This window comes from Lepidochelys kempii, chromosome 2 (genome assembly GCF_965140285.1).
Source record: "Lepidochelys kempii isolate rLepKem1 chromosome 2, rLepKem1.hap1, whole genome shotgun sequence".
NCBI classification, from domain to species: domain Eukaryota; kingdom Metazoa; phylum Chordata; order Testudines; family Cheloniidae; genus Lepidochelys; species Lepidochelys kempii.
Window position 1 is genome coordinate 65410639 of NC_136381.1, and position 21553 is coordinate 65432191.

Consider the following 21553-nt stretch of genomic DNA (forward strand, 5'->3'; position numbering starts at 1 on the left):
GGCAATAATGAATCAAGGCTGTGACTGACTGGGCAAGTACACTTTTCTTAAACAGTCTTGCCTATTGGGGTAAGAGGCTGCAAGTGTTGTTCATGATCCCATGTACATGTTTCCCAAAGAGTGGTAAGAATATAACTTTGCAACTATGAGAAGTATTACAAAATTCACCCATCCAATTGCAAGGGATACTGCAAAGGTAGGAGGAAAAAGAATAAAGTCTCCCCCCCCCACAGGCATGCAAGAGAGCAGCTCTGTTTCCTGAAAGGAGAGTCCACTCCCCTGCCCGCAAAGTGTGGTCCCATGCCTTCACTTGGTGTGACCCTGCACAGACTTATCACCCTGGGTTATGTGGCATCTCAAATATTGAGGCCTGATGTCAATCCCAATTCATAGGAAACTACATATATTTTGGAACCAAGTTCTTTCTAACCTTGGTTTGTTAAACATTATTAAATTCTGAAAGACTGTCTATAGAAACTATATTCATAGAACCTAGCTGAAAAGGTTTGCAATGAGAAGTTTTGTTTTTTTTTAATAAATCTCAAGTTTTTCAGTTCTTGATGTAGGAATGGCAGGGTGAGACCTGTGTTATGGTGAGAGGCTGAATTAGATAATCATAAAATAGTCCCTTCCCTTTGTGGCCTTTAAAAAAGACAAAAAAACTTCGCAAAACCCAAAAAATATGAATATCCTGTCCCCAGGCAAACTAATCTTTTCATTTAGCTGATACAGTACTCTAGTTTCAAAAGACTACAGTGGGAAAGCTGTTCAGTCCACTACCTAGATTCAGTAACATGTACCTGAACATTAAACTACAGTAATACATTTTTTTTTGTAAATTATAAGTAGGTTCAACTGTACTGAAAAGCTAATAAAGCTTTTACAGGTTTCAGAGTAGCAGCCGTGTTAGTCTGTATTCACAAAAAGAAAAGGACGACATGTGGCACCTTAGAGACTAACAAATTTATTTGAGCATAAGCTTTCGTGAGCTACAGCTCACTTCATCGGATGCCGATGAAGTGAGCTGTAGCTCACGAAAGTTTATGCTCAAATAAATTTGTTAGTCTCTAAGGTGCCACAAGTCCTCCTTTTCTTTTTGTGAAAGCTTTTACAAAACACTTCACCCTGCCTATTTACACAGATTCTTCAATAAACACTAGTTTTGCTATCTACCCGACTAACCTTTCATTCTTACTAGAAGTCCATACTATCTGAGCTTCATTTATCCATATATCTGTATTAGAAAGAATTAAACAGTAACCAACCTTGCAGAATACATGCAAATCAGATTTGTTAATCAAAATTGTTTTTAATCTTAATACAAATGGATTCTGCAAACTGATTTGGATTAACCAGGTCTGGCTGTGCTTCCATCTGGAAGTTATATATTTTCTAACATTAGCCACATCTTGAAAAACAGATTCAGATGTTTGGAACAGGTTCAGAACAGTTGTAAGAAATTTTAGATACAAATGAAAAAATCAGTTTTAATATTTTTCCCTTCTCAGTTTTCTCAGTGAACATTTGTACTCGTGATAATTTTTTTTTGGGAGGGAAGGAGGGTTTGCTTTGGAATGACTGTACAGTACTGCGATTTGATCTCTCTTATATGGCCTACTAGGATTTTAACCCTGATCCTAAAAGGGATCACGAAGCCAAGTGGAGATCATTCTCCTGTTCCAACTACGAGGAAACAGGGTTAGAGAGGCTACAATTTTTGTATCAGCATAACTATTTCACTTAGGGCTGTGTGGGTTTTTTGCCCCTCCCATTTTTTTTTAAAAAAAAGGGAAAAAATAATTAAAATTGGTACAATCCCGAGCCAACAAAATTATTTCCCCCATTCTTTTTGTATTTTTTTTTTTTAAATCCCACAAATACATACAGTACAAATACCCAAAGAGGTATTTCCTGACCTACCTTGTCTTTTTGCTGGTCTTGGGTTTTGGTGTGGTATTTTTTGCTTTCTTTTCCTTTGGCTCTTTGGGAGGCTTGGGGGTTTTGGGAGGCTTGGGTTCCTTAGGCTCCTTCTTTTCCTTGGGTTCTTTAGGATCCTTCAGCTCCTTTTTTGACTTGGGCTTTTTCTTTTTCTTTTTCTCTTCTTGGGAGCAATCCAATGAGTTCCTGGTTTGATCCTGGCTGTCAAGACCACCAGGAAAATCTTCCTTACCAAAACCTTTACTAGGACCCTCTGCAAGAATGTGATTGTTTTTCTTTTTCTTCTTCTTTTGCTGAGGCTGCTGTTCAATCGGTGGCAGGTAATCATCATTTTTCACTAGCTGGGTATTCAGTCCACTAACCTGAGTCATATCCGGCACTGGTTTCTCTACAAAGGGCTCCGATGGAGAATGCTAAGAAATACAAATAGGCATTAAATTAGTATAGCATAATAAAAACACACATTTGTTGTCCATAAAATTGTTTACTTAAAGCTCTCTATTTTAGGGCTGAGAGGTCATGGAGGGAGACGAGAAAACAGAAGGTGAAGTTAATTGGTAACATTTCAAACAAATATTGTACAATAATTGTAAGCATTGCTATGCTGCGGGTAAGGTTGTTGCAGATCAGCTATAAAGTACTGAATATTGCAAGTATAAAATTATTCTTAAAAACGCCATATAAAAAGGTATAAATCCACAAACAAAATTTCATAAACCAAATAAAATTCACTTATACTTAAAAATGAAAAAATAAGACAGACATTGGCCTCATCCAGCCAACCAGCTTGTTTTATTTAGCCTGACCATATGAAGCTGGTGAATGTATTTTGGAGGGCTGGGAGTTGAGGGGGGCAGGGGAGCTGGCAGTGGCATAAGCTGGGTGGCGTAACAGCAGAGCCCCTTCCATGGTGGCATGATGGAGGGCCAGCCAGGCCAAATTTGACTGCCATTACGACTTGAAACATGAGGTCCTGCTGACCCCAATCTCTGCCTCCACTCTGCTCCCCTTCAACACAGGCTCCAACTCCGTCCCATGACATCTAAGCTCTGGTTACTTCCTATGCTTGGTGGAGAGTGAAGACCCTGGCTGAAACCTCATTGGCTTTCAGCTCCCAAATCATTAATGGGTAGGCAGTAACGAGCTGGGAGGCATGGGACAGATACACTGTGCTGATGAGGCAGTAACACTTACTAAAAGACTGTGCACCACAGCAACCTGGCTCGATATTTAATTTTTGGGGGAGGGAGGCTGTTTTCTTTATCGCCCACCAAAGGGGTTTTTAGTGGATTTTATGGCCCTCTGCTATTCTAAAGTTGTCCATCTCTGAAATAAAAAGTTGTTTATATAAGACTTTCCTATATTCTGGTAACAGCTATTTTGTATGAGTAATCTGGGAAAAGTTACTTACTTACATGGAACTTGTCATCTGAAAATAAGTATTAACTTTGGCTTCTATATATACAGCTAGAAAATTAATAGGACACAATCATAGGGTGCATTTACACAAGAGAACTGCATCAGTGCCATTCACACTAGTGCATGCATGACATCAACATTTTGACCAACATCCCAAGGATTGAACTGAGGACCTCCAGAGCTAAGAGCATGATCTTTTACAGTATACGCTGAAGAGCCATGGTTCTCTAGGTGGGGTAGTAATGGACTCTTATCCTCTGCAGATCGGGCAAAAAGGAGGACTAATACAAAAACATCCATGCTGTTCTGAGTGTACCATGTTCCATGGGTGTACCAGTGTTTTGAGTGTACCATGCTCTCACACAGCACTCCTCGAAAGCATTACCTATCTGCTGTACATGTCCGGGGTGGGCAAACTTTTTGGCCCAAGGGTCACATCTGGGTATGGAAATTGTATGGCGGGCCATGAATGCTCATGAAATTGAGGGTTGGTGCAGGATGGGGTGAGGGCTCCAGCTGGCGCAGAGGGTTGGGATGTGTGTGTGGGGGGTGGAGGGGTGAAGGCAAGGGATCTGGCTGGGGGTGCAGGCTCTGGGGTGGGGCTGGGGATGACGGGTTGGGAGCGCAGGAGGCTGCTCCGGGCTAGAACTGAGGGGTTTGGTGGGTGGGAGGGGGATCAGGGCTGGGATAGGGGGGTTGGGGCACGAGAGGGGATCGGGGTGCAGGCTACAGGTAGCACTTACCTCAAGTAGCTTCCAGAAGCAGCAGCACATCCCCACTCCGGCTCCTATGCAGAGGTGCGGCCAGGCGGCTCTAGGTGCTGCCCCGTCCGCAGGTGCTGCCCCTCAGCTCCCATTGGCTGCGGTTCCTGGCCAATGGGAGCTGTGGGGGCAGCGCTTGGGGCAGGGGCAGTGTGCAGAGCCTCCTGGCTGCCCCACACATAGGAGCTGAAGGGGAGGCATGCTGCTGCTTCTGGAAACCACGTGGAGTGGGACAAGCCCCTGACCCTGCTCCCCGGCTGGAGTGCCAGAGCAGGGCAAGCCCCGGACCCCACTCCCCAGCGGGAGCTCAAGGGCCAGATTAAAGTGTCTGGAGGGTCTGATGCATTCCCTGGGCCGTAGTTTGCCCACCTCTGTATGTGTCCCACAGTTCCTGGCACAAAACTCTGGAGCAAGTATAGAATGTCTGTTTGCACCTATTCTTGTTTTTGCTTTGTTCCACTCAGTGCTTTAGATAGTTCTGCCCTACACAACTACCCACACAAATGCTGTGAAGACAAGGAGTTATGTCCTGCTATGCCTTCACACTATCAATGCAGATGCAACTAGCTTCCCTCCACACCCATGGGATCTCCTACTAGATCAGCTCAGAGTCCGATGATCCAGAGTTTGCTATGACACTATTGAGAATGTAAGGAGCAATATTACTGCTTTTCCTTGCATTACTTTTACAACTGTATATTTCGTTGTGTAGTTTTCCTTTCTTATTTCTTTTTGAATTTTGTTTCATTGAATTGTTTTCTTTTTTTGTTCACTCTCAAGATGAGGGAATGAGATTACAGGCCTGATTCCAAACGGAAGATAGCCCTACACCAGGCTTTTCCTGAGGTCCAGCCTTTTGGAAGACAGGGATCACTGAGCCATGGGAAGGTAAGTAGTGAGGTTGTTTCAAATTTATCAGACACCTTACTGATAGAGGCCAATATAAAACATGGCATCCCTAAGTATAGTCCAGGATAACACGTGGGAATTACCAAATCAGATCATTCATGTGGTCCATATAGTCCTGTATCTGACAGTACAAACAGATACTTCAGAAGAAGGTGCAAACAACCTGAAGTTAGGCATATGTGCCTGCACATTAGGTCTCCTCCTAAATCCCTATAAGAAATTGGCTTCCACTCTGAAGCATGAGGTTAAATATCTCTTCCAAAATCTGTTCACATTAGTGATAACTATTATCCATACAAATAGTTATTATAAGTTATTACCCATACAAGTGTTCAATCTCTCTTTTTTAACTTTGCGAAATTTCTGGCCTCAGTATCACCACGTAGCAATGATTTCCACAGTTTAATTACATATGTGAAAAATATTTCCTTTTATTAGTTTTGAATTTGTCACCTTTTAATTTAATTTAATGTCCCCTTGTACTTGTGTTATGAGACAAAAAGCAGAAGCCCTTGATCTACCTTTCCTATACCATTCATTATTTTATATACTTTTATCATTTCATCTTATTCATCTCCTTTCTGAAAAATAATAAAAATACCAAGGTCTTATATAGTGCTTTTCATCCATAGCTCTCAAAGTGTTTTACGAAGGAATAATCCCACTTATCAATCTTTGAACCTTCTAATTTTACCAAAGGGGGGGGGGGGTTGGGCAGGGAAGATAAGCGACCATTTCTGCACACAGCATTCGAGGTTAGGCTACACCCCATCAACTTACATAAAAGCATTACAATAGTCCCCATATTATTCTCCATTATATACCCATCCTTAAATCTTGTTTAACTGCAACTGCACTTTGAGCCAAGGTTTTCACTCAGCTGCCCACAATGGCACTCAGATCCTTTTCCTGAATGATACAGTGAATTTAGAACCCTGTAAGGTATATGAGTAGTTCAAATGTTTCCCTCCATTGTTCATTTACTTTGCAATCTGCTAGGAATCCCATTACTTTCCATTTTCCCAGGAGACTGGGGTGGTGAACACTCCTCCTAGGCTTTCCTCCAGGTTGCTGCCTTCGGATATCGTCACAAAGACTTTTAAATCACACTTTAGATAGTAGATTTCGTGTTCTGGATATCCTTGCTTAGGTTTAAGCCACTTGATTGCTTTTAGCACTGCTCTTAGTCTGGACAATTAAACTCTATTCAATCAGTTTCGTTGGTAGATATTCAGATCTTCAGGTTTTGGTTCCAATGCTGAGGGGAAATACTTGTTTAAAAATGCTATCTGTGTTGGAATTTTAAAAACAGACATTTCTATTGATCTTAAGTTTTGCAAAAGCTTATTTAAAAGATCTAACTTTTGAGCCAAAGTTGAGTTTTTCTTTTAAAAATGATTCATGAGGATTTAAAAAAAAAAATGCCCAGCAGCCAGACAAGCCACTAACATTAACAGTTTCAATAAAGTCTTCTCAATGTATCTGCTCAATGAACTACAAGACTGAGGATGTTTAAATTTTAGCCACTTTTCAAAGTGTGCCTGTGAAGCAAAGTTCACAGGATTGATCCACTGATTTCAAAATGAATGTGCACGCACACAAGCTTTGATGACATTTTTTAATGCAATCCAAAAATATCCGTGCCTTACCTTGCCTCTCCATCTCCTGAATGACTTTTTTCAAAAGATTAAAAAACTATTTAGAACAGACCAGTAAAAACCAGGATATTTGAAGTTAAGGCTCACATTCTCTCCAACTTTCCCCATGTACTATGATGTAAAATTGATGGATATTGCTGTCACAATTTTAACTTCTCTGCCTCATGTCAAGACTTTACATTAAAATGTTTAAAATACTGTTCCCCATCTCATTCATTTAAGAACTTCTCAAAACTAGTGAATTAAGTTTTGTAAAATGTTAACCTGTAGACTTTCACATTCTTTCAGTCCCACTCACTACCTCAAAAAAGCGTATATATAACATTCACTCAAGTGGTGCTTTAAAATATTTAAATTTATATATTACATGCACCAATTATGTATGAAATTGGAAAGCCAAAAATCTAAAAAAGTTATACCAACTCCTATTCACAATACTAGGTTATTGAGAATTAAAAATAGGCATCCCAGTTCAACCAAAGAAAATACCTTATACATTCAAATATTTCTATATTGCTAGAAATTTTCATTCACATACCTCAAAAGCATCATTAGTGAAACAGCCTGTCTGCTCTAATTAGTTTTCATTTGGTATTACTTTTGTCTCATTTTACTTTGCAAATGTTTTCGTTTAAAATTTTATATCAATATGATCTTTAATTTTTAGCATTATACTTTTCAAAAGTGGGTGTGATTAAGTCCAATTTTCTGTGCACTGTGTGTTAACATTTTTGCACCAAACTGTATATCCCTGACTGACAGCCCCACATTGCTCCCTAGTGTGAAGCTGTGTAGGAGCAGCACAAATCTGGGAGGAGGCTGAGAGATCAGAGGCAGCTTGAAGGAGGCATTTCTCCACCCTAGAACAGTTGTCTGAATTGTTTTTTTTTAAACAGGGTTGAGAAGGGAAGGAAGGTAGGACAGGTTATTACCAGTGAATATTGGCTTAAACCTATCATAGGGACTTATTTCAAATAGTTCTTCATCTTTAAATCTACATTGGATTAACTACAGTTACAGGGTCACAATTTCTAATGACAGAATCCTGTTTTCCGTTTATAAAAAATTACAAAACTATATGTACTACATACATTTACAAAAAGATTGAAAACTTACCTGCACACTTCAGAACACAAATCATTTCCCCCCAACTGTTTTTAGTAATAAATGAGGCCATAATTTAGCATCTTGGTACAGAATTTAATCTTCCACAGAAAAGAAACCAGTAAAGATTAAATACAAATAGGTATTAATCCTGTTTGATATGCAGGCAAAATTATTTTTGGTGCTCTTTGAAATAAGGTGAAAAAGGTGCTCAGAAATATTGCAGTGTTTACTAGACCCACATCTCCTTAAATCTTTTAGAGAAAAGCTGTTTTTGTAAACATTTAACAAAGAACAGATGGCCCGTTTTAATCATGTGAAAAAAACCTGGAGCTCACATTAATACTCCTACAACAGACTACTGGGTCTAGTCACCTCCCTAACCAGCAGTACTGTCTTCAGTAATGCCATTTAATTTTACTATGGACATTTTCTCATCAATTTCCACTGCCTGACAGTTAATCAATGTCATTAACATGCAATATGACCATGCAGGACGTTGCTAAAATCTTGTTATTAGAGCAAACGTGGAGATTCCCAAAGATTTTAAAAATGCAACTTTTTAAAAAAATAACTTGATGCTCAACAAATTACCTTTGATAACAAAATGTTTTCATAAAATTAAAGCCCAGCCATATTTGAATAAATTTCATACAAATATGGCATTTGAGAAAATTCTTCAGATATGTACATTCTCACCCGATTTCACATTTATTTTTTAATTTGCAAACAAACATTAGAAGCTCAAAAGATTTAATAAATTAAAAGTAAAGAAGCTTGTGCATAAGGATGTTTACATATTTAAATCCAAACTCATTTTCCACTGCTCAGAAAAGATGGATGGCTCAAATGAGGCCTGTTATGTAAAGTGGCAGGATGGACAGGATGCAGAATTAATCCAATGAGGGTTAGTGTGAGGGAAAAGGGGGAGGAAATGGTGAGGAATTAAGAAGGAGACTATCTTTCTGTTGCTTGAACAAGGATTGAAACAACGTGAACTATACTTAAGAAGTGATAGCAGATGGGTGTCAGTTCCCTGGCAGAGGAGCCTCTTGAGATATTGAGCTTTTCAGCTCTACAGTAAGAGCAACAGAGTATGTGACGTGACTCAGCTAACTTTGTCAGATATAAACACCAGCATTAAAAAAATCCCTATTTACTTTGACAGCTGAGAAACGCCATTTTAATTTGCATCAGGCACTCTTCTAGACTCCAGGAACCCGTTCAGACCCTATGAAGCACATCTAGGATAACCACATTTTATTTACGATTTTGGAATCTCATCTGTTAATCATGGCATATAACATGAGAAGAAATGTCCAATTAGTTTCCTGACTCCAAAATCTGAACTGCTCCCAACACCATCCGCAAATTATGGGACAATAGGATACAGATCCAAACTTTTCAGTTTAAGCAAACTTTTCCTCGATAACAAGTATAATTCTGGTAAGTTTTATCTCTTCCATCTAAACCATGGTTCTCAAACTTTTGTACCGGTGACCCCTTTCATATAACAAGCCTCTGGGTGTGACCCCTACTTATAAATTAAAAACACATTTTTATATACTTAACACCATTATAAATGCTGCAAGCAAAGCAGGGTTTGGGGTGGAGGCTGACAGCTTGCGACACCCCAGTTTGAGAACCCCGATCTAAACAGATACGCTGATTCTCTTCAGAAAGGTGCAGACAGCATCCAGTGACTGAATTCAGACCTCTTTTTAAAGAGGTGGCGATAGGGGCAAGAGGTTAGACAACAGGAGACAGCAGCAACACATCTGGAAAATAGAGCTGTGTAATGCCAGGGCCCTACCCAATTCTTGGCCATGAAAAATGCATCAAGGACTGTGAAATCTGGTCTCCTCTGTGAAATCTGGTCTTTGGTATACTTTTACCCTATACTATACAAATTCACGGGGTAGACCAGTGTTTCTCAAACTGGGGGTCCCGACCCAAAAGGGGGTTGCCAGGTTATTGTAGGGGGTTGCGGCATTGGCACCCTTACTTCTGTGCTGCCTGGGTGGATGGAGAGCATCGGTGCCAGGTGTTCAGATCTGAAGGCAGCGCCCCACCAGCAGCGCAGAAGCAAGAGTGGTAAAAAGGCCCAACTCTGAAGGCAGCAGTACAGAAATATGGATGGGAATATCATACCTTACTTCTGCGCTGCTCCTGATGGCAGCACTACCTTAACAGCTGGGCGCCCAGCCAGCAGCGGCCACTCTCCATCCACCCAGCTCTGAAGGCAGCATAGAAGCAAAGATGGCAATTCCATGACACCCTCTGCCCCGCTCCCCCCCCCCACACACACACACACAGACAATAGCTTTGCAGCTCCCCCAACCTCTTTCGGATCAGGGCTCCTACAGTTACAACATTGTGAAATTTCAGATTTAAATATCTGAAATCATGACATTGACTATTTTAAAGAAATTAACCCAAATGGACTGTGAATCTGGTAGGGCCCTAGCCATGGAGGTTAGTCATTAGTAGGTTCAAGCTCGATGACAAGGTCATCAGGGAGATGAAGTCTACACATGCAATATATGCCCCATTCCTATCACTTTGAATCCCTTCATTAGCGTCTCCTCTTTTACTGAATTAAATTCATGCTCCTAATCTTTACCTACCTGTACTAGGCCACATAGGACTTTTCCCCTAAATATCTATCCCCTCATTTTCCTTTTACTGCCCCTCTCACTCCATATGCTCTCCCTAAAACTTTCACCCTCCTGATTCCTTTGCCTTTATACCATTCTTGGTTTCGGGCTCTCTTTCATGCTGCCCCCTGCATCTGGAACATGCTCAGGCCTAGTCGACACTAGGAAAAATAGTAACAGCAGTAGTCCAGCTGCAAAGTTGGAAGAATCAGAAGACAGGGCTCACCACAATATGTTTGTCAACCCTGCAATTGAAGGTGTGCTTGGAGCTGGTATAGGCATACCCATGTTAGCTATAATCCAGTGAACGCGGCTAAAATTAGTGGTGTAGATCCAGCAGTACAGGCTGCGCAAGCCCGACCAGAACCCTCGATACGTACTCTCATTACTAGAGCCCACACTGGGATCAGTGTTGCCATGTCTTCATTCCTATGCACTAGTTAGATTAAACCTACTATGGGAATGCTTACATGAGCTGCAATCACACCTTTGATTTCAGTACAGACACACCCATAGTCTTAATCAACTACTAGTACAGATGCACCAGTGCTGGAATATGGGTACAGCCTCACTGTCATCCATCAAGACTATTCTTTCTTCTCTAAATCCCTCTGTGCACCCCATCTCTTCAAATAATCTTTCCTCATTCTCATCCCATGCTCTTCTGCTCCTAAACCACCATCCGAAATTTAACTGCAAGATCTTTTGGGGGCGGGGTAGATTTGATAGTATATAAGTGTTCAGGCAAAACAGCATCATTCACTGCCATTCACTTACAAGATACAATAGTAATAAGACCTCAAATACTTGTCATAGTTAATATTTCAGGATCCAGGATGACAGCTGATTTGATCTGCTACAACTAATTTTTTCAGGAGGTCCCTTTTGCAATATAGGGAAAAGCCAAAATAGTTAAACTTTTTAAGAACAATTCTGAAGAGTTGCCACATTTTCTTTAAACACTGTAGAAAAGGCTATAGTATTATAAACTATTTTACAAATGGATAGGGTAATAATTAATCTTGTAATTTTGTAACTCTGGAAACACATTGCCATGTCTCATTAACACCTTTCGAACAAGAAATAGTGTTAACAGGCCACTTCACCTTGAATGGTCCCCTAAACTATCTATTCGATCTTGTATTTAGCTGTGACACTGAGTACCTTTCCCAGACCTGAAGAAGAGCTCTGTGTAGCTTGAAAGTTTGTGTCTCTCACCAACAGAGTTCGTCCAATAAAAGATATTACCTCACCCCACTTTTTGTGTCTCATATCCTGGAACCAACATGGCTACAACACCGCAGCATATGACAACAGTTATTAGTCATTTTCCCCTGGGCTTTATAATTCCTAAATTGTAGTCTGTGAAGCACTGAGCATTTGGTGGTGGCGATTGAAAGCTGACTCACATTGTATTGACTCTCCTTGCTTGCCCTGAAAGAATTAGAACTGATAGGAGGGGAAATTGACATGAACAGCAAAAACAGACACTAACGACAGCTGAATACATACCTACTTTCCAAGCTGCTTTTTCACATAAGCAATTGCTATAGTTGCCACAGCTATTTTATACAGCTGCAAATGGGATGCGGGATGGTCCACAAAACAACAGCTCTATTATGAACTGATCCACAGTATGAAAATGTTGAGGACTCCTGGCTTAAGATAGCAGTGTAAGATCACTGCTAAAGAATTTAGGGTGAATTCTACACATGACAAACCTAGCAATGCGCACATCCTAACTAACTTGACATGTTTTTCCTATGAACAGAGTAGTCAAAACCTCTCAAGTTAACAGATTTTACCAGCTCTAGTTGTACTGCCATCCACACATGATGGGACAAACTGGGCATAGAATTCATCACAGTAACGACCCCAGCTCAACATCTTCACCACCCTGCTAGCAGAGTACTATTTCAAATGGATTCCACTTAGCTAACCTAGAGTCACCTCTATGAAAGTCCCTGACACCAATTTACAGCAGAATGGTAAAGGTTGTACTTCAGTTATCTATGGTCCAAGAGGCAAGAAACATACTAATGAAATTTCCACCCTGCACTTTCAATACTTGTGACCAAAGAACTCAAACACATTAAGCAAAAGGCGGGGGACAGGATGGGCACAGTAAAGGAAGCCTGACGTACACTCAACTAACTCACCATTACTTTTGATCTCATGTCTTTGAAGTATAACCTGAGCCAATGGTCTGATTTTAAATGATTTTGGTTATCCGTTTTCTTATAGTGTAAGCTGGACTTTTCAGTTGCTCCAACACAAGATCAAAAAGGAGCCTAACACTAGAAAATTCCTCTGGTTATTCCAAGAGTACCCATAAACACAAGGTTTACTCTCAACTTTATTTACAACAGGTGCTGGCTATGCAACTTTTGCTAACCTAATGCAAGTTGCCTGGGTGAATTCTCATAACAAACTGAGATTACTCCAGACAAATATTTTGAAGGAATGTTACATAAAACTGCAGAGTTGAAGTAGACAGTTTTGTGGGAAATTCAACACAAGAGTTAGGCTGCTGCTACAAGAAAAAAACCCAACGCCCCCTCCCCCCCATTCACCTTAAAGCAAGTTTTGAGAACTACTGTAAGTTGTTTTGCTATATAATTCCTGTAAATAATGGTATATTATAAACAAAAGATGAATTCTTAAGTCGTGTGCTTCTCTCTTACTTGCAAAAGATTTCTCTCAGTATAAAACTGAACGCAGTAGCTGTAGCAAAATCAGAACCCTTTTGCAGCTATGTCTAGAAACAAGAAAGCTCTTTTGGAAGGATGAGAATTATATTCTTCGTGCTACCTTCCTACTTTTCCCCCCAACTTAAAAATATGATCTTTCAAGCTAGGTACTGAAGTTCCAGTCTGTAAGGTATAGCCTAAGTTGGAAACAGGCAGTTTCAGCATCACATTCATAATCTTGACATGACATTGTAGCCACACAGTCAGGCCTTGGTTAGTTTTCTTCTTAAGAACTAGCAGTCTTGACTTGTTCAACCCTCTTATAGCCAGGTTATGGTAATTTAGTAATAAATACCCCAAGAATTATTTTTTTTTAATCAAGCAAGGCTTCAGATCACTTATAAAAGTGTTTTAGAATTGCCCTTGTTCATTTAGGTTCTCCTCTAGCAGTAAAGTTCACTTCTCCTACTCACATCTTAAGTGGCATGTTGTAAACTTCACCAGGCTTAGTGCAGAGCAGTACTCCAAATGCCAATACACAGAGCAGACAAGCCACTAACGTTGGTCCAAAAAGATAAACTAGTAAGGTCCATTTATCTTCCCACTTCAGGATGAAATTGGGAAACGAAATTAACTTAATACACACTGAAAATTAGAAGTCCCTTAATATACTAATGTTCTGTCTTTTCTCCCAACCCCATACAAACAGTTAGGGACAAAACTGCTTAATTAATAGCTACATATGAAATTATAAATTCAGAAGATATGCCACTGCTGCTTGTTTAGTGAACTTATAATTCAGAAAGAACAGTATACACTTGGGCCTAGCTCATTAATGAAAGCATCATCATCTAATGGTTAAAGCTCAGAACTAGTAGGCCAGGAGATTTGGGTTCTATTGCCAATTCTGCCATAGACTGACACTTTGGGGAAGTCATCCTTTTTGAACAGCTGTTTCCCCACCTGTAAAACAGGAATACCACCAACCTGACCAGTGCATTGTGAAGATTAATGCACTGTTTACAAAATGAACCTCTTAGATAAAAGATACTTTAGAAGCTCAACATGTTGAGACAATAGAATAAATGGGATGTCTATAAAATGGTTTCAAAAAATTCATTTTTAGAATATTGTAAAATTTGTATTAATGATATTATGGAATGAATCATCATTTATTCTAGGATTTTGAGTTAAGATTCAGCTTATCTGATTTTACATTTTAGTGTTATAGAAGAGGCTCCCAATACCAGTAAGAATCAAGGGAGATGAACATGCCATCACATGCTATGGAGGGCACTGCTAGCTTTTCATCCTAAGAGTTAAGTTCTTTGACCGACTAAATTGATTGGTTTTGAGAAAGTCTGCACAGGAATAATACATTAACCTACTGGTGCAGTAACAAATGGGGATCCGGTTTACTGGGCCAAGGAAAATAGAATGTGCTCAGTCTACAAAGAAGGTTTCATGAAGTTTGTCACTAAGCATACCTACCAACCACTGCATGAACAAAGAGCAAAACCCTTCCCCCCCAGAGGTGTAAGCATATAACAGCACTGTTACAGTAGCCAAGAAACAGGGAAACAGCCTATTAATTTCCCCTTTCTCCCAAAATGAATCAAATACTTAACTTTACTGACAGCAGAGTTTAATTACCCTCAACTCATGAAACTTTATTAGAGGTTAGGCAAAGACAGTTTAAGATTTAAAGAGGATAATTATGTCCTTAAGACTCATTCCAGTAGGAGCTACACATGAAACTGAAGCTATTAAAGCAATTAAACATTTTACCAACACTGAAAGGGTCAAAAAAAAAGGGAGGGTCGTTTACCAACTAAAAATATAGTAATGCCAGTGTTATGTAGCTGAAGAGATAATTGACATGACACTCTTTACAGATAGGGCACTGTTTTAGAACCTCTAGTTTTTATTCATGTGCACACACAAATTTTTATAGAAGGAACAGGAGTGACCCCTATTTAAGGTTGCCTAGCACTTCCATTACATCAAATTCTTATAGTTTTTTTTGAACAGCTCTAATATTTTCATGGTTTTCAGCAAGATTTTGAAATTTGACAAAGGGCTAGTTCCGCAGTCAGGAAAGTGCCTTTTGCTGTCTTCATGAAAATCAATTCAGATTAGATTGAGTTATAAACCGTTTGTTTTTTTCCTAAAATAAAACACCATTTCCCACCCATTTAACAGAACCTAGTTTGTTTTTGGTTTGGCCAAAACCCAGCAACGTTCTAGAACACTGTATGTGTACCAACCACCTTAGTTTTTCAACTTTAGAATTCCATACAAGGAGCTCAAACCTGGATGTGACACACACAAAATATATTTATATATTCTTCACTTTCTCTTTTATTCCCTCAAAATTCTCATTGATTTAGGACAGGGGTTCCCAAACTGGGGTTCGTGAAATGTTACAGGGGGTTCTCGGGAGAAAATTCCCAAATGGCAGACAGAGCTGTCCCCAGGGACCCCGGGCAGCATGGGCCCAGCAGCCAGGAGCCCCTGGACTTCCAAGAGCTAAGCAGATCAAAGCAAGCATATCTATTACACTGAGGAGATTTAAACTTCAAGACTCCTTATAAGAAATGGAAAGGGAGGTGAATATTTTTTCCTGTTTTTAAAATTAAATAGGCAGCTAGTATTGTTTTTAAAATTATGAAGCACAAGTTTAAGCTTTGTTGTAACATGCGTTGTTTGCCTGGTCCACTCAAGACCTGAATGCTTATGTAGGAGGAACTCTGAGCTGGCTTCTTAATATCTTCATGCTGTTTCACATCTGATACTCCTTGATGAAACAGGCTCGTCTTATAACAGGCTTATTTAAAGTGATACAAGCTACAAAAGTGAGATCTTGGAAGAGTGTTGCTGTGTTCATAATGTAATAAAAATACTGTAATTATAAATAATTAATAATAATGTGTAATAAGCATGTCATAAAAACAAATTTTATATTTTTAAGATCACTACTTATATAATTTATATTCCAGTAAAGGAGAAAATACCTGGAAATATTCATTTTTAGGAGGGGGTTTGCGAGACCTGACATTTTATTGAAAGGGGTTCACAGGTTGTTAAAGTTTGGGAACCACTGATTTAGGAGAAGTTGTAGCACAGCAGAAACCAGGAGACCGCGAGTTCTAAACATGCTCTTTCGACTGGTGCTAGTAACTATACCCTTCCTAACCGATTATTATTATTCTCTTCAAGGCCTTTATACCCCATAAGGAGTGCACAAACTGGGAAGAGAACTCACAGCTTGAACACAAAATACCCAATACAATCAACTTCACCCACAGCCTCTGAAAAGAATAAATATGCCATATCTTTGTCCAGGGCTATGCCATCCATAAATTCAGGTTACTCATGCATAGATGGAGAGTTTACCTACCTTCCATAAATGGAATTCTTCAAGATTTGTGGTCCCTATCTGTAATCCACTGTAGATACGTATATGCTCCATGCAACTAAGACTGGAAGATTCTTGCTAGTAAGGTCTGTTGGCATGTGCCTGCACACACTCTCCCCTTGTGCTCTGAACCAGGGGCATAAAGGGTGGGCTTCTCCAGTTCCGTCTCTGCTGCAAATCACAGTTAAGAGCCAAAGCAGAGACAAAGCAAAGTAGGTAACAGAATATGGATAGGGACAACACATCTCAAAGAGCTAAGGTTAAAGAAAGTAAGTAACTGCGACCCTCAGAACACCCCCAATGCCAGTTAGTACACCTGCCATGATATATTACCAAAGGTGACATGAAATATATCACTTAAAAACTAATAACTCACTGATCATTAATACTCATGATTTATGTATAGTAAACCTACAAAGATCTTTACAGATATGTGCTGGAAATATGTTCTTAAAAAGCATCTGGCAAACAGTGCTTAAGCCACACCTATTTCAAACAGGTGGAATGACATTCCTCTGTGTGGATGTGTCTCCAGTGTAAATTAAACAAGGGGTGACCAAAGAAAGAAATGCACATTTACATGAAAGGTAAACAAAGCCATAGAAAAGTAAGTGGGGGAAGCGGACCACTTATAATTTCTGTGGGGGGTGGAGATTGCATCCTCAGGAAGCCTTCCCGCCTCTTGAAACAAGGTCATTGAACTCTGGAAAGATAAAGGCAGAGAGAAAAAGCCATTTTGGCATCCTTCTTCAGAGGAGACAAAGGAACCAAACACTTTGAGCTCTATGAAGGGACCTGGCCAAAGAGTCTAGTCAGCGATTCTGGAAAGGAGACTTGTTGAGAAACACTTCTTTGAACAAGAGAGTCCAGTTTGTTAAATCAGCTTTTAGCCTTAAAAGCAAATTTTACCTTTGTTTGCTTGTAACCCTTTATCATCTTTATTCCTTATACTCTGTTTCACTTAAACCTAAGACTTTGTTTAATAAACTTGTTTTACTTTTACTATAAGCCAGTTCAGTGCTTTTATTAAAATAGTGTTTGTTAACCTGCTGCCTGGTTACTGTCTCTTTAAGGAAGCAGGCAACAGTTTTTAAGTGTTCAGTGAGAGGGCTGGATACTACAGGGAAACTTGGGATTGGGCGGGTATTACTGGGTGGTAGAAACCAGGATGTGACCTGCATACTTGTATACTGGCTGTTGGTGTCAGGATTGTGAACCACAGCAACATAGCATTTAAAGCACCAAAAATCCCAGGGCAGATAGTGACCCCTTACTAGATTGCATCAAAGTAACCTCCCTCTTTCTTCTTCAGGTGCATTCCATTGTGAGTGACTGACAAGCACTACTTATGATTTCATTTTGACAAATAGGGAAGAATTGGTTGAAAATTTGGAAGTGGAAGGAAGCTTGGGTGACAGTGATCATGAAATGATGAGTTCATGATTCGAATGAATGATTGGAGGGAAAACAGCACAATAAAGAAGATGTATTTCAAGAAGGCAGACTTTAACAAATGCACAGAGTTGGTAAGTAAGATCCCTTGGGAAACAAGTCTAAGGGGGAAAAAAAAACAATTGAAGACAATTGGCAGTTTTTCAGACAGACATTAAAGGCACAAGACCAAGCTATCCCACTGCACAGGAAAGATAGGAAATATGGCAAAAGACCACCCTGGCTTAACCACGAGATCTTCAATAATCTGAAACTCAGTGAAGAATCCTACAATAAGTGGAAACTAGCTCAAATTACAAATGATGCATATAAACAAGGAGGTATGATGGGATAAAATTAGAAAGGCCAAGGCACAAAATGAGATTAAACTAGCTAGAGACAAAGGGTAACAAGAAAACATTCTACAAATACATTAGAAGCTAGAGGAAGACCAAGGACAACATGAGGAATCACAGACCAGTCAGTTTAACTTCAAGTATCCAGAAAGATAATGGAGCAAATAATTAAATAATCAATTTGCAGACACCTAGAAGATAATAAGGTGATAAGTAACAGTCAGCATGGATTTGTTAAGAACAAATTGTGTCAAACCAACCTAACAGCTTTCTTTAAAGGGGTAACAAACCTTGTCGATTGGGGGGAGGGGAGGAGTGGTAGATGTGGTATCTCTTTACTTTAATAAGGCTTTTGATACAGTCTTGCATGACCTTCTCACAAACAAACTAGGGAAATACAACCTAGATGGAGCTACTATAAAGGTGGGTGCAGAACTGCTTGGAAAACAGTTTCCAGAGAGTAATTATCAGTGGTTCACAGTCAAGTTGGAAGGGCATATCAAGTGGAGTCCTGCAGGGATCAGTTCTGTGTCCAGTTCAGTTCAATACCTTCATCAGTTATTTAGATAATCACATAGAAAGTGCACTTATAAAGTTTGCAGATACCACCAACCTGAAAGGGATTGAAAATGCTTTGGAGGATAGGATTAAAATTCCCGATCATCTGGACAAACTGGAGAAATGGTCTGAAGTAAATAGGATGAAATTCAATAAGGACAAATGCAAAGTACTCCACTCAGGAAGGAACAATCAATTGCACACATACAAAATGGGAAATGACTGCCTTCCTAGGAAGGAGTACTCAAGCATCAAGGTAAGATCCCAAGATGGGGGTAGGTTAGAGTAAACCATCCAGAAGCCCCATAGTCACTGAATGTGTGAAGAGGGAATTGCTGTCAATCAGAGGGCAGCAGGTGCTGATGGCTGCTATATGAAACTGAAGCGAGCCAAGGAGAAAGACCTGGCGATTTCAAGGCAAGTAGGAAGTCCAAAATGGTAGAGATGTTCATTTCCTCTAGGGACATATGGTAAAGTAGAGTTCAAGTATAGAATCTTTTTCATTTAGCTAAGAAACACTTTCTCGTGAATTCTTTTCTACTATTGCTAAGGATGGTTTTAACAGCTACTGAACATTTCTGATCCAGGTTCAACACTTCCAAATGCCATACTGCAAGGTGAAGTGACTGAATTCAGACACCTGATCCTGCCCTTGACCTGTGCCAGGAGGTCTGGGAAGGACTGAATGCTAATTGGCAGACAGGACGACAGTCAAAGAAGAATGGGGAACCAAAATTGTTGCAGACATCTGAGAACAAAGAGGATGATCCACCACAGTGTACTCCTGGGCATTTTGTGCCAAAAATTGAAAATTCTGCAAAATCTGTCAAAACACCACCACATAATCACACCAGTTTCAATTATTTTGGTAATTTATTTCAAAATACCTGTCAGCAAGTAAGTCTAACAATACAGACACAAAATTTCCCTCAGGAGTAGAGTTAAAGAAACCCCTATGACAACGTAGTTCCTGTTTCTTTGCCCTAGCCTGTGGGTCAGACACCCATAACCCCTACCACCTCCCCAAACCAACCTGCAGATCCCTCCCACCCAAAACATCTAAACCACCTCCATGCCCTAGAGCAAAACCACAGTGGCCCCTCCAGTCCAGATGCCCACACCAACTCCCCTATGAGCCTAGATGCGGGGGCCCCCCCTTGCCCAGACCATCTAACCCCCTCTCCTCCTCGAGCCCAGGGAACCAGAGGGAGGTCCCAAGCTTGCACCGAGTTTCCTGTGCCCCACCCTCTCCTCTGGTAACTGCAGCTGCCAGGAACCCTCTAGCTCCCTCTCCCACCCTCAGCAGTGTCTTCTATATACAAGCTGGGCTCTGCCAAACCCACTGGCCTCTAGTGGCAGCTAGCAGCACCGCAGCCCACTTCAGTGCAGGAAAGGAAATTCTGCGTACATGTTACTTTCTACAAAATTCTGCATTTTGCGTAGTGGCACAGAATTCCCACAGGAGTAACAATGGACTATTGTGTATCTCTGAGAACTCAAGGTAAGACTGGGATGCGCAGAAAGCATACACCAGATTTTCAGACCATGGGATTAGAAGGGCAACTTCTCTGGAGTTCTGGTCCTGTGCCTCCCTGGAACAATACCTTGTGCATTTCTTGTCCTGCAATGCAAACAGGTCCAGACACTGGGATCCCCATCATTGGAATGTGTCTCACCACTGAGGTTCTGAATCTCCCATTTCTGTCCGTCTTAAAACTACAATACCCACCTGGGGAAGTGAGGAAACAGACTGACAGAGTGAGATGGGTACCCAGAAGTCACCTACTACTAGACAGGCCCAACAAGAAAAACAGACCACCACTGGCCATCATGTATAGCCCACAGCTAAGACCTCTCCAGTGCATCAACAACAATCTACAACCTATCCTGGAAAACAATTCCCCACTCTCACAGGCCTTGGGAGGCAGTCCTCGCTTACAGACAGCTCCCCAACCTGAAGCAAATACTCACCAGCAACTACACACCACACTACAGAAACACTAACCCAGGAATCAATCCCTGTAACAAACCCCGTTGTCTTCTCTGTCCCCATATCTATTCTAGTGACACCATCATAGGACCCAACCACACCATCATTCACCTGCTCATTCACCTGCACATCTATTAATGTGATATGTGTCATAATATGCCAGCAATGCCCCTCTGTCATGCACGCTGGCCAAACCGGACAGTCTCCATGTAAAAGGATAAATGGACACAAATCAGGAATGGTAACATACAAAAGCCCGTAGGAGAACACTTCAATCTCCCTGGACACGCAACAGATTTAAAAGTAATCATTCTTCAACCCAAAAAACTTCAAAGATAAACTGCAGAACTACAATTCATTTGCAAACTTAACACCATCAATTTGGGCTTGAATAGGGGCTAGAAGTGGCTGGCTCACTTCAAAAGCAATTTTCCCTCTCTGGGCATTGACACCTCCTCATCAATTATTGGGAGTGGACCACATTCACCTTGCCTAAATTGGCCTTCAACACTGGTTCTCCACTTGTAAGGTTACTCCCCTCTCTTCATGTGCCAATATATATTTATGCCTGTATCTGTAATTTTAACTCCATGCATCTGAAGAAGTGGGTTTACCCACGAAAGCTTATGGCCAAATAAATCTGCTAGTCTTTAAGGGGCCACCA

The 21553-nt window shown here is 40.4% G+C and overlaps 1 protein-coding gene across 6 annotated transcripts in view; it reads right to left on the reverse strand.

Moving 5' to 3' along the window:
• CHD7 (chromodomain helicase DNA binding protein 7) overlaps positions 1–21553 on the reverse strand; it is a 185565-nt gene that overhangs the window by 67101 nt on the left and 96911 nt on the right. For 5 of the 6 annotated variants that reach the window (XM_073331067.1, XM_073331068.1, XM_073331064.1 and 2 more), the window contains one exon: positions 1921–2351. In XM_073331067.1, the coding sequence (XP_073187168.1) occupies positions 1921–2351 (431 nt within the window). Of the gene's footprint in view, positions 1–1920; positions 2352–16536; positions 16672–21553 lie in introns of those variants that run through there. The other variant, XM_073331069.2, reaches the window with a different exon arrangement.